This window comes from Notolepis coatsorum (assembly GCF_963971535.1).
Source record: "Notolepis coatsorum genome assembly, chromosome: 7".
NCBI lineage: Eukaryota > Metazoa > Chordata > Actinopteri > Aulopiformes > Paralepididae > Notolepis > Notolepis coatsorum.
The window spans coordinates 8,046,162-8,058,877 of record NC_140171.1 but is presented as its reverse complement, the minus strand read 5'-3'; the positions used below and the strand labels follow the sequence as shown (position 1 = coordinate 8,058,877).

Below are 12,716 nucleotides of genomic sequence, written 5' to 3'. Positions count from 1 at the left end.
ATTACATACAATACTCACCATAAGATCAGCCTCTATGCAGACGATGTGTTGTTATACCTACAGGAACCAACCAATTCACTACAAGCAACTACCAAACTCATAGACTCCTTCTCTAAAATATCAGACTACGCTATAAATTGGTCGAAGTCAATCATCTTGTCATTGTGGGGGGTGATAGGAGTCCTGCAGCTCAGAGCCCATCCTTCCCCTTCCCCTCAGGGAATATCAGATATCTAGGAATCAACATTTCACCCAGGCTGTCAGAGTTATTTCAACTCAATTTCATCCCACTGTTAAAAACAATCGAAGACGACACACAAAGATGGCTAAACTTACCACTCTCACTAATAGGTACAGTAGAATAGCACTGTCAAAATGTCAATTCTCCCAAAAATAAATGATCTATTCACTATGATCCCAGCCTACCACCAACTGGTTCAACTCCCTGGACTCCACCATTACTAAGTTTTACTGGAAGAATAATTAATTGAATCACCCTTCAAAAAAACTAAAACCGAGGAGGACTTGAAGCACCTAACTTTCTCAACTACTATCTGGCCAACCAATTAATATACATCTACAAATGGATTCACCCTACCCAACAATACAACCCCTGGGAAGACATTGAGAAGGAACGTGTGCATGGAAATCTCACCACAAGATCTGCCATTCTTTAGCACAAGCATAAATCATCACTGTTGTTTTAGGAATAGTCATTTCCACAACTCTGACAGCCTGGTGGAAAGCCAACAAAATCACTGGTAACACACTAACCCCCTGTAAATACACCCCAATCTGGCACAACCCTGACTTTCAACTCGACAAATCACCCATATACTTCCCAGCTTGGAAACAAAAAGGCATTACTCATCTTCACCACATCTTCACAGACAACAGCCTAATCACTTATCAAGATTTGACTGAAGGCATTGGGACAGACCAACACTTCCAATTTCTACAGCTGAAATCTATTTTGAATCTAAAATTAACACTACACAATGATCTTGAACCACCTCCAATTATATTAGCAATGAATAAAATAACATCACAGAAGAAAATATTTTCAAAAATATACAAAATGGCAAGCGCAGACACTACATCCATCTCCATCTCCCCTTCACAAAATGGGAACAGGACTTGGCTTTCTCTCCCAATGCCGTATCCTGGGAACAAATTTGCAACACAGTCACAATGACTAATGACGCTAACCTTCAATTAATCCAATATAAGGTGTTCCGTGTTACACAGAGTACATATCACACAGCACAGGATGTTTTAAATGGATTTGCAAGCACAGATGTATGCTCCCATTGCACCCTCAACACCCCAGACAACTATTTCCATGCCACCTGGCTCTGCCCACCTGTTCAAGACTTCTGGAATTCCATCATCAATACACTATCCCGGGTCATGAGCTGCAGCATTCCTCTCTCCCCCTCCCTCTGCCTACTTGGGGATACTACTGCTATCAATGTATTAGTCCAGAACACCAAACCCCTGCTTGTTTACCTAGCTGTTGCCAAGAAAACTATCCTCTTAAACTGGAAGACAAGAACAAATTTGAATACTGGGCAATGGTTGGGTCTTCTCTCAAATTACATATCACAGGAAACAATCTCAACCGTGGATCACATCGAAGTCTCACAATTTAATAACATCTGGGAATTGCTTGTGGATAATCTAGGCTCCTAATCACAGGAGATTGACCTGTGAGCCATCCACTCCATAACCCACCCTTCTCTCAATCCCCCTCCTCACCTCCTACTTTACTTACTCCCCTCTCTGCCCCCCCCCCCCCCCCTTTCCCTTGTCATGTGTATTCGTTGTTGTCCTTCATTGTCCTTAGTTGTAATTTGTTTGTCAATGTCTAGTCTGAGTTCCCCCCCTCCGAGAGGGCAATGAAATGTCACAATTTTTCTTATTTTACTACACTTTTTATTTAATTTTGCACTGTAAATAGTTAAAACGTATAATAAATAATAACGTTGTCCCCCGAAGAGGGGGGGTGGATGGAGTGCCCTCAAAAAAGGGCCGGGAAAAAAGCAAGCAAAGAAAAAAAAGGGAAAAAAATAAATTCTTGCATTTACTTTAGTCTCTACTCAAATCATCAAATCAAATCAAATGTATTTATAAGGCCCAACAACACACGTTAATGGTTAATGTCCCCATGGGCCGGACACGTCTTCTTTAAACAAGTCAAGAAGAAACATCACAATAAGTCAAGAACAAAACAAAAACACCATAAAGTCCAATTTTTTTTGAATAAATGCAAAGTAAATGCAACACTCCCAGACATACCCCACGCGAAGGTAAGGAAAAACTCACTAAAACCTAGCAATAGGAAAAAATGCACCACAGGCAATGTGGAGGAGATAAACCATAGAAGGGCCGTTCAAGGGGGGATCTCCCTTCTTAGATGTCGGTGATAGTAGTGTTGCAGTAAAACAGGCGAACAAGTGGGAAGTGATGACCGTGTTAAACATGTCTGATGTCTGTGTGTCACTGGTTTCAGCTGGAGGAGCGCGGAGCAGACCAGACGCCGGCCTCTCCATACTTGTCCTCCTCCTCCTTCTCCTCACCTCACAGCACTTTGTTCTCTGATACCACGGCAACGCTCTACACTGCAATTAATAAGTATTGAGAGACAGGAAATATACATTTTATTTTCATTATTTGGGATTTGTGTATCACTTTCAAATAGGTAACAGCTATAGATGCCTTAAACTGTGTACATGTTTTCTATACACTACTAATGTTATTGCTTAAAGAAATACCTGTACTGTACATACCATTCACACATACCCTCCTGTATGCTCATGCAGCACTTTTTATTTGAACAAGTTCTCCGATATTTTTGTCTTGGTGGTTGGAATGTTTCCTAGCAGTTTAACCCTTTCACTGCCACGCGACAGAAGGTTAACCCTTTACTATCACACAACCAACGTCGCCGTCGGTTGTGTGATAGTAAAGGGTTAACCGGCTGTCGTGTGGCAGTGAAAGGGTTAACCTTCTGTGTATTGTCACAGTGAAAGGGTTAACCGTTTTGGTAGTGTGGCAGTGAAAGGGGTAATTGTTCCCAGATGAAGAAAGGAAAAATTACGTGTTCTCACAATTATCTCAATTATCTCACGACTGTTCACCTGTGTGTATGATTTTATGAATAAATACAATGTGATTGCACAACAGTAAGTTTAGTACTGTGAGTACATCTATGATGTCTTAATTGATATAAGAAAATAATATTTAATTGCTGTCCGATATTATAATAATTATGAGACGATTTCTAAATATGATAAGTTTATTACAAATATGGATCCATACAAAAATACAAAAGCAATAGTAAAAAGATCATTAATTCTATCGAGATAAAGTCTAGTAAGTTTAGGAAAGAGAGAGAGGGATGAGGACAGGAGAAAGGGTCAGTAAGACGTGAGAGACGGAGCATAGTGTAGAATCATTTACATTTAGTCATTTAGCTGACACTTTTATCCAAAGCGACTTACAAGTTCTGTACGACAAGTCATCAGGAAGGGCACAACTCTATCAGCTGAGTAACAATATTCATCAAAGTGTTGCGTGTTACAGTGTAGGTTAGTTTATTAGGACAAGTGCATGACAGTAAGGTTAGTTAGGGTTAGATTTTTTTATAAATTTTTTATTATTATTTCAGATAATGGTTGAAGAAGTGTGTCTTTAGTCGACGGCGAAAGATTGGACGGGTTTCGGCTGTCCTAACTGGGGTGTGTAGTTCATTCCACCATTGTGGGGCAAGGACTGAGAATAGGCGGCTTCTCTTTGATGACCCTCCCGGAGCTCGGATAGGAGTAGGTCTCGTTACAACAAAGAAAGAGCGGAAACACAGTCATTATATTTAGGGATGCATAAGTCAACTAGATGTTTAACTTTCCTTGACATTTGAGATAAGATAGCAGGGTGCCAGATGTTAAATTAACTAAGTTGAACACTTAAATCCTTGGTGTAATCAAAGGACCAAATACAGTATGTGCCAAAAGGTGAGGGTGGAATCCTTTTTTTCATATAATTGACTTCTTTTTCAATTTCTTTGAGTGTGTTTTCCATATTCAACATTATTAAAAAAAACTGTCACATTATTATCAAAAACTATTTCAAAGCTATACAACTTTTTATAAAATGAGGCAAAGGTTGAATTGAACATTTTGGATCAGTCACCGTAATACCTTCTTTATCTCTAACACTATAAATATCAGCAAAATGCTAATTTGTTCTCAGTCTGAGGGCCAGATGATTAGGTCTGGAAGAATGGAAATATTATAAAGTAATAGTTTGGTCCTGTGCTCGGAACTGTGTCTCAGAATTTTAATTCCAGAGCTTCGTAAAAAGCAATAAAGCGCTGAAGATGTGGTAGCTACAAAGTTAAGCGTCCTGCTCCATTGAGCGCTCAGCCATGCTCCAAACTACAGCAATAAACTAAATTGAACACTTAAATCCTTGGTTCACTTTTAACCTAGGCCTGGCTAGTCCATTAGCTGGGAACTTGCAGCCTTTCTGTGAGAGAAGGCTGTTCACTATTAAACATCACATTACAAAGCATTATTCGAAAATAAACTAAATGCATGAAAAAGACATGAAACACAATGAATGATTATGGATATAATGTGGATGTTGTCAAATGTGTAGAATTTGCCTACTAACAACGGACTACCAACTGTATGTTGTTTAGAAGACGATCTATTTTATAGAACTAGAATTTAGTTCCGTTTGGAACTCTGAGCCTCTTGTGTTGCCAGGGCAACGCCTTGCAGGAGTACACTGTGAATGACCACATTATGGAACTCTTAGATTTGGCTGAATTAAGTTAACCCTCATGTTGTGTTAGGAATTGGCACCACTGACCGTTGTTAGCGGGTCAATGTTGAACCGGGGTCTAACTCAGTCCTGACCACTAAAAAGAAAGGTGTATCACTCAATATAGTTAATACTACATCCTAACTAACATTATATGCATTCATAACCATATAATCCCATTGTAATTAGATTTTATGGCCCCGAGACACATCATGTCCCTTATTTTTAAGATGAAAATGAGGTTGTTCAATCATAATATACTAAATGTGAAACCCATAGATAATGTTTTCTGACTATAATAGAACATTAGAATATAACTTCTGAAAAAAAGTTTAGTATATTTATTATTATTTTATTTATTTATATTTAGTATTTTTATAGTATAGTTTTACCTTGCCGGGTCAAGAATGACCCTAACACCACAGTCATACCTTTTTTTCTGCAGATACCTTTCAAAATGGTGAAACATAGTTTTGCTGTGCTTATATTTTTTTGATCCACTTTTTCTCCCATTTTTCTATTTTTCTCCCATCCCAATTTTCATATCGTCCAATTCAACCCTCCCCTGTCTTCGAACGTTGTTTCTTGCCTCCCACAAGCCGGCTGCAATGTGGACTAAGTCATACATAGCACGAGTCCCCTCCGATACTTGAGGTAACAGCCGTCGCATCTTTTCACCTGCGCGGCTCGATCTTTCAGCGTCGAGGGTCTGGGCTTTGGAGGGGCCCCGTCGCTTCTTGATTCTATTGCGCAGGCGCACCAACCGACCTGTAGGAGTCGCTGTCCACAACGCCCGATCCCCACTCTTCAGTTTCCCTCCCCGTAATACGGCCAATGTGTATTACTGTGGACGACCAGCTAAACTGAAAGCAATGTGGAGAGCGGGGCTCGAACAGGAGGCATCCTGTTCGAGCCTAGTCTCCAGCATTCGTTGCGAGCGCCTTGCCCACTGCGCCACGTAGCCGCCCGTTTTGCTGTGCTTATATATGTGTTGTGGAGGATATCATAAAGCCTTGTTCTAATCAAATCAACTACATGGTAGTTTATTACATATTATAACCTTGAAACGGGTCGCTGGAGACCCTAACACCACATAAGGGTTAAGCAAATGTATCCATTCCAACGTCGGTGCATTCATCTCCCGGGAGGAGAGAAGCAAGCTGTGTCTAGTCTAATATCAATGAGTGTGTTGTTTGGTTTAAAAGGTCAAGGGGGACAAAGTCATTGTGATTAAGATTTTAAGTAGAGCATCCTAAAGACCATGTAACAAGTTAACAACACAGTTATAAGGGTTTATTTCATTTAATTTCAAACCTTTATTTAAACTCGTAAGGCAACAGGTTTCCCTCTTTTACAATCACATTGAGTGTACATACAGAGTTAAGAAAAAAAAGGCATATAAAATCACACAGCATATAAAATCACAACAATAAGACAAGTAAGGATAACAATCAATTAAATTGATTGACAAAGGTTGGAGATCAAGGTTTTAAACTCTGCAACAGAGGGGAGAATCTCAAGCTTTAAGGACTGTTGAAGTTCATTCCATGAGCTAGAGGGGCATCATAGCTAAATGCAGATTTAACCTGTTCCGAATAAACTCGAGGGACCTTAAGGACCAGCCAGTCACTATACTAGAACGGGTTCCATAGGTACCAAAATTCCAGTGTTTGTTGCGCCTCTCTATCAGCGAGGACCAACCAACCTTCTCATAAAGGACGCATGAGTGTCGTATCTATCATTAGTGATGAATCTGAGGGCAGAGTGATGTACAGAGACCAAGGATCTCTCTTCCTACTAATCAAAGGAAAGCTGGTTCTGTTTCTGTATAGGAAGCCAATTTTCTGTCGCAACTTGGAGGCAAGGTTGTCCACATGGAATTTAAATGTAAATTTCTCATGAAGCCACACACACTCTCTCTCAATGCTAGAACCACTTACGGTAGATATGTGTAAACCATCATATTCAATGTTTCTGGCTCTAGAAAACAGCATCAATTTAGTTTTACTAGCATTAAGAACAAATTCAAGTTTAATAAGAGCTTCCTGGAGGGTAATAAAGGAACATTATAAGTTCTCAATGGCCAATTGTACAGAGTCAGCAATACAGCAATACAATCAGTATCATCTGCATACAGATGGGCTTGATGTCATTAATCATTCATATAAATAGTGAAGAGGACAGGACCTAGAATTGAACCCTGTGGCACACCTTTAGTTATTGTGATACACATTTTGATTGGGCATAATCCGACTTTACACACGGACGTCTCCCTGACAGATCATCTTGGAACCAATCACATGCATTTCTATCCAAACCAATAGTAGCTAATCTTTTTAAGAGTAAATGGTGATTGACTGTATCAAAAGCTTTTGACAGATCAATAAAGAGGGCAGCACAGTGTTTCTTGTTGTCTAAAGCTGATATTATGTCATTAGTAACTAAAGAGATGTTTGATAATGATTGGCTCTGAACCCGGATTGGTAGTACAGAGTGATTTGAGAGAAAGGATTTAAGTTGATTATTCACTAAAGACTCCAAGACTTTTGCTAAACAGGGTAACATGGAGATCGGATGGTAGTTATTTAAATCAACACCACCTTTATGTAACAGGATCACATGGGCAGTTTTCCAGACACTAGGAAATCGTCCTGTTGAGATAGAAAGATTAAAAATATGCGTCAATTGCTCTGTAATTAAATGAGCAGCCAGTTTTAGGAAGAAATTGTCAGAATTATCCTCACCAGTAGACAGTGGCGGACTCAGGCTGTTTGAAGGGCAGGGGCGAAAAGAAAAAAAGGGCACCTACTGCACAACATGGGACCCCATCAGTGAGCAAAAAGCTATGATGCGTCATGTATGGTGAAATAGTCTTCATCCTTGATTAAGATTAACATTAGTATAACAGACAATCCAGATTAATAGTATAACCACACCTCATATGATAAAAACACACAGGGAACAATACACCTTTAAAATGTTTATTTCACCTCATTGTCGTGTTTGAAAAGTAGATTTATCATGGTGTTTGAAAAGTAAATGATCATGGTGTTTGAAAAGTTAATTATCATACCTAAACCATTAATGCAGTGGTACATTTATCAATGCTAACGATATCAGTGAGGAATATAAATATTTGGGAAACAGCATTTTAATATGGTCTGGGTTGAAAAATAGTGAACCTATTTCACAACATATATTTTACAGGATATAAAACAGTTTAACAGTTGAAGTTAATTCGAGTGCCGTTGAGCTTCTTCCTTTCTCTCTCCTAACTCTCCTTCTCTCCTCATGTCCTCCTTCTCTCCTCCTGCCCTCTCCTTCTGTCCTCCTATACTCCCGTTCTCTCCTCCTGTACTCCCCTTCTCTCCTCCTGTCCCATGGGCGGAGTTTATGGGGGTGCAGGGGGTGCATTGCACCCCCTGGTGGCCGGGGGTGAAATTGCTTTAAAAAAAAAAAAAAATCAAGATTATTTTTATTTTAATAAAATTATAATAATTGTGAGAAACATATCTGAATTCTATTATGTTTTGTTTTACAATACATTCATTTTATAGTAGTAATCATGTCACATTATAAGGCGAACCTTCTGTAGTGTGGCAGTGAAAGGGTTAACGCGCGGCCAAGCACCAAGCAGCAGCAGCAGAATGCCCTGCGCGATAGATTGTAACGCTTGTACAAAGCCACTTATTCTGAGATGATAATTAATGTATCTGGATAACCAATGCACGGATTTTGTCGAGGCAGGTAGCGTTATTTCGGGAAAATTGATATCTATAGTCTGGTATATTTTTCGTCCACGAAAAATGGAGGCTGTAATAATTATTATTGCTTGAGAGTCTCTATGAATAATAATAATTAGAGCCTCCATTTTTCAAGTCAGTTAAAAATGATCCCCCGTAGTGCTGTGTGTGTGAGTGTGTGTGTGCTGCTGTACTACCTAAATAAAATAAAAAATTAGGGGTTAGGGCATTGTAAAAACGCTAAAATAATAAAATAAAGGTCAAAAAAAATCGTATAGTTCGCCGATGACTCGCACCCCCTGGCGTCAAGTTCAAACTCCGCCTATGTCCTGTCCTCTCATTCTCTCCTCATGTCCTCTCCTCTCCTTCTCTCATCATGTCCTCTCCTTCTCTCCTCTATCTCTATCTCTCCCTCCCCCATCTCTATCTTCCCCATTCTCTCCATTAAACGTAATGTATTGTACCACTGGCTGGATCAGTGGGATATTTTAATGGCAACAGGAGAGCATTAAAGTTATTTGTTGTTGTGTCGTTTGAATAATTTCTCTCCCTATCATCATTTTCATCCTCGCTTTCTTTAGCATCTCCATGACCGTCTTCATCATCATTTCTCTCCATAGCATCATCTGCATTCTCTTTCCTCAACTTCTTCATCATTTCTCTCCATAGAATCATCTGCATTTTCTCTTTCCTCAATAGAATCATCTTTCTTTATTGTGAACAGGAAGCATAACACGATAAAGTAAATACTTTGAAACAGGCAAATCACAGGGAAGACATAAGTCTCCAAAAACGAGGAAGTAGTTCTAAACTCGAACTGAGAAATGTTTGTAGGGCAAACATCCACACGATAATACATTCATTAATAAATGAATACTAAATGGACTAAGCACGACACCACTCTTGGTATCACCATTATGCTCCCGACATGAGCGATAACAAATGCTTCAGGTAGTAGTCACGCCTGTGGACAGTGAAGAACTGACAAAGAGAGAGGACATCAGGTGAGCATTATGAAGGAGAGTCAACTACACACAGCAGGCGTTAATTAGCAATCAGGACAAATTAGAAGAGAGGAAGGGTGAAATACTCCGGGTGGCGCTAGGTTATAATCCAAATGTTTTATCTGGCTAAATAAAGGTTAAATAAATAAATAATAAACTGATGATTTGGTCCTGTTAACTTTGAATTTTCTATGGGGACTGCCCATATCCCTCTCATGGACCTGGACCTCACTTTAAAAAACGCGAATCTAGTTCTTCAGTATTCGTCTCTAATTACTCTAAAATTGCGTATTTCTGTGTGAAAAAAAGGGGGGGGGGGGCTGAAGCCCCCAATGTTTCTAACCCTAAAAACGCCCTGTATGCTGTCTCTATGTGTTCGGGAGCCTCAGGTGCATAAAAACCATAAAAATGTCTCACTCTCAACCACAGCGCGAGCTGTGAGTGAATTACGCGAAGGGGAGCATTATGGCATGAGACTTATTTTACGAAAAAGAGTGAGGCGGGACGGAAGTGTACATTTGTCAAAGTAAAATACCCAGAAGACGAATGAAAATAAAAGACATTTCCTTTTAAACAACTTTATTCTTTCTTTGTGGCCCGGTACCAAATGATCCACGGCCAGGTACCGGTCCGCGACCCGATGGTTGGGGACCTCTGCTATAGAGCCACTTCTCTATACTCTGTTATGTGCAAGTTTACAGACTTGGGGAGCGCATACTGGAGTAGATTATTCAATGCAACTGCCAGCCAGCTTTTGTGCAACGGAGAAATACAATTTAAATTGTGACAGAGAGAAGATCATCTCCCAATTCAGATACAATTTAACACAAACGGTTCCAAAGATATGAATGTTTCTTTGCATATTTTCACACAGCCAACAAATACTGGGCCCATTCTTTCAGAATGAATTTTGGTGCGTCTCCTTTCCTCTCATTTATGTGCTTCTCCGCTCTGATACCCGAGACAGAGTACTCCCCTCAGACGCAACTGTAGTTTTTTCACACAACATTAATTAATACAGTCTGTATTGATCGATTTATGATAAAACAGCAGGGTCCCCGAATTGGGGGACCTTACAGTTTAACTTTTTTTTTAAGTTAGATTAAGACCTTGCAAGGGTAGATTTACTTAAAACTGCAGTATGTTCCTCTTGGCTGAATTGCCGCTTTCAGCAGGCCAACTGCGCTCTACAATGCCCCTTGTGCAAGCGTGAGCCCATTATAATTGAGCTCCATGTTGAGTCGTTGGGTTGGTCATTAACCATGGTTTCAGTGGATAACCCCGATCACCTGCTTTTAAGTGATATTTTAATTACAGATACTCCAGTAATAACATTACAATTTAATTAATTAAAATTAGGCCTGAATGGGTAACGCTCACCAATAAACCACCCGTCTTCAACAGCGTCTCCATGGACACAAAGGCCCACAGAACTGTTCTGCACTATCAGCAGAACGTATCAGCCAAATCTGCATTGCAGATTATCTGTACATTGACAGAGTATAATCTCTTTCTATTCACATAACTACATTTGTGTGTGTTTCATGCTCCAATTTGTGTCCCGGGTAGCGGACTCTACTTATTCTCTCTGCAAATAGACTGCCATATCCGCGAAAAGTCTTCCGATAAAGCAAGACAAACCTAGCCCCTTTTTCGTGACTGTGATGCACGCCAACAGGGTTGGACGAGTGAATACAAGTGAGTCCCTTATTCCTCCAGAGGAAAATCCCATAATTAACTCTGAAGAACGAAGTATCGCAGATAAATTTCAAAGGTACTCACAGTTGCACGAGGGTTTCGGACAGAGAAAAGCTTGGCGTTGCTAATAAACATTTAAAATAATTTGTATAAACTGGTCAATACTGCTCAAAACGGCTTTAGCTGCCTGATGCGCCTGCGCTGTGATCACAGTGCATGCGCATCAGGCACCCAATGTCGGAAATAAAGCTGTGTTGACCAGATTATAAAAATTATTTAAAATGTTTATTAGCAAAACGCCGAGCTTTCAAATCATTGTGTTTCTCTGTCCGAAACCCTTGTGCAACTGTGAGTACATTTGAAATTTCTCTGCGATACTTGTACAACAAGGAAGGAATAAGGGACTGTGTATTCACTCTGTGAATCACAGTCACGAAAGGGGCTAGACCAGGGGTCGGCAACCCTAGGCACGCGTGCCCGCATTGGCACGTGGGAGCATTTTCATTGACACAGGGGGCAGCATTTTTTTTTTACTTTGCTTTCAAATATTATAGTGAAATATTTTGCACTGTTGTCGCATTTATCTTGTTGAAATCCTCCCACAGGTTCTTTTTTGTAAGTCGACTGTTTTGCACACCCCTATGACAGCGATACAGCTGTTCCCATGGTGCTCAGCTGTCAGCAGTCAGCTGGCCTCTCGCACCCGTGCGCAGTTCCCAGGTAATCACAGTGTCGCGGTTGCATTCTGTATGTGCCGTCTTTCATGATGGCAACCCCGCTAAGAAAGTTAAAGCAAAGGAAATTTGGGCATTCCAGCCCTCATGGACAGACGACTACGGGTTTGTGTGTCAGAAGGACCGTGCTGTGTGTACTTTATGTTTAGAAAATGTAGTTTGCCGAACGTCAGGTGTGAAACGCCATTTTGAGATTAAGCATCAAAAAAGTTTCAAAGATCAGGCGGATAAGGCAGAATCGATTAAACGTGCCGTGGCCAGGTATGGAAAGCAAGCCAGCACCCTCAAAGTGTTCACGACTGCTAAAAACCACGCAACTGAAGCAAGCTATCGCATTGCTCATTGCATTGCAAAATGTGGAAAGCCATTCACTGATGGCGAGTATATCAAGGAGGCTTTTCTCTGTAGCTCAGATGTTTTGTTTGATGGCTTGCCAAACAAAGAGACAATCAAATCAAGGATAAAAGATATCCCCATGTCAGCTCGAAGTGTCGAGCGACGCATCAACGAAATGTCAGAAAATATCAGCGAACAGCAAACAGCTGGATTAAAAGATGCTCCGGTATGCAGCTGTCACGTACGTGGGTTGTTCATTATCATTATTGCCATATTTTTAACACCATATAACATCAGGTTAGTATTTAGTATGTGTTATGTTATTTTTGTTTGTGTGATGTGTCATCTTCTAATCCTGTTTCTTTTTCCCTTTC

At 40.2% G+C, this 12,716-nt stretch overlaps 1 protein-coding gene across 2 annotated transcripts in view; it reads left to right on the top strand.

Annotated features, from left to right (window-relative positions):
- Positions 1-3,185, top strand: part of mslnb (mesothelin b) — a 321,296-nt gene extending 318,111 nt beyond the window's left edge. For both annotated transcript variants that reach the window (XM_084318707.1, XM_084318706.1), the window contains exon 88: positions 2,513-3,185. In XM_084318707.1, coding sequence (XP_084174833.1) covers positions 2,513-2,601 — 89 coding nt within the window. In that variant the 3' untranslated portion in view covers positions 2,602-3,185. The remainder of the gene's footprint in view (positions 1-2,512) is intronic.
- Positions 3,186-12,716: the final 9,531 nt, after the last annotated feature.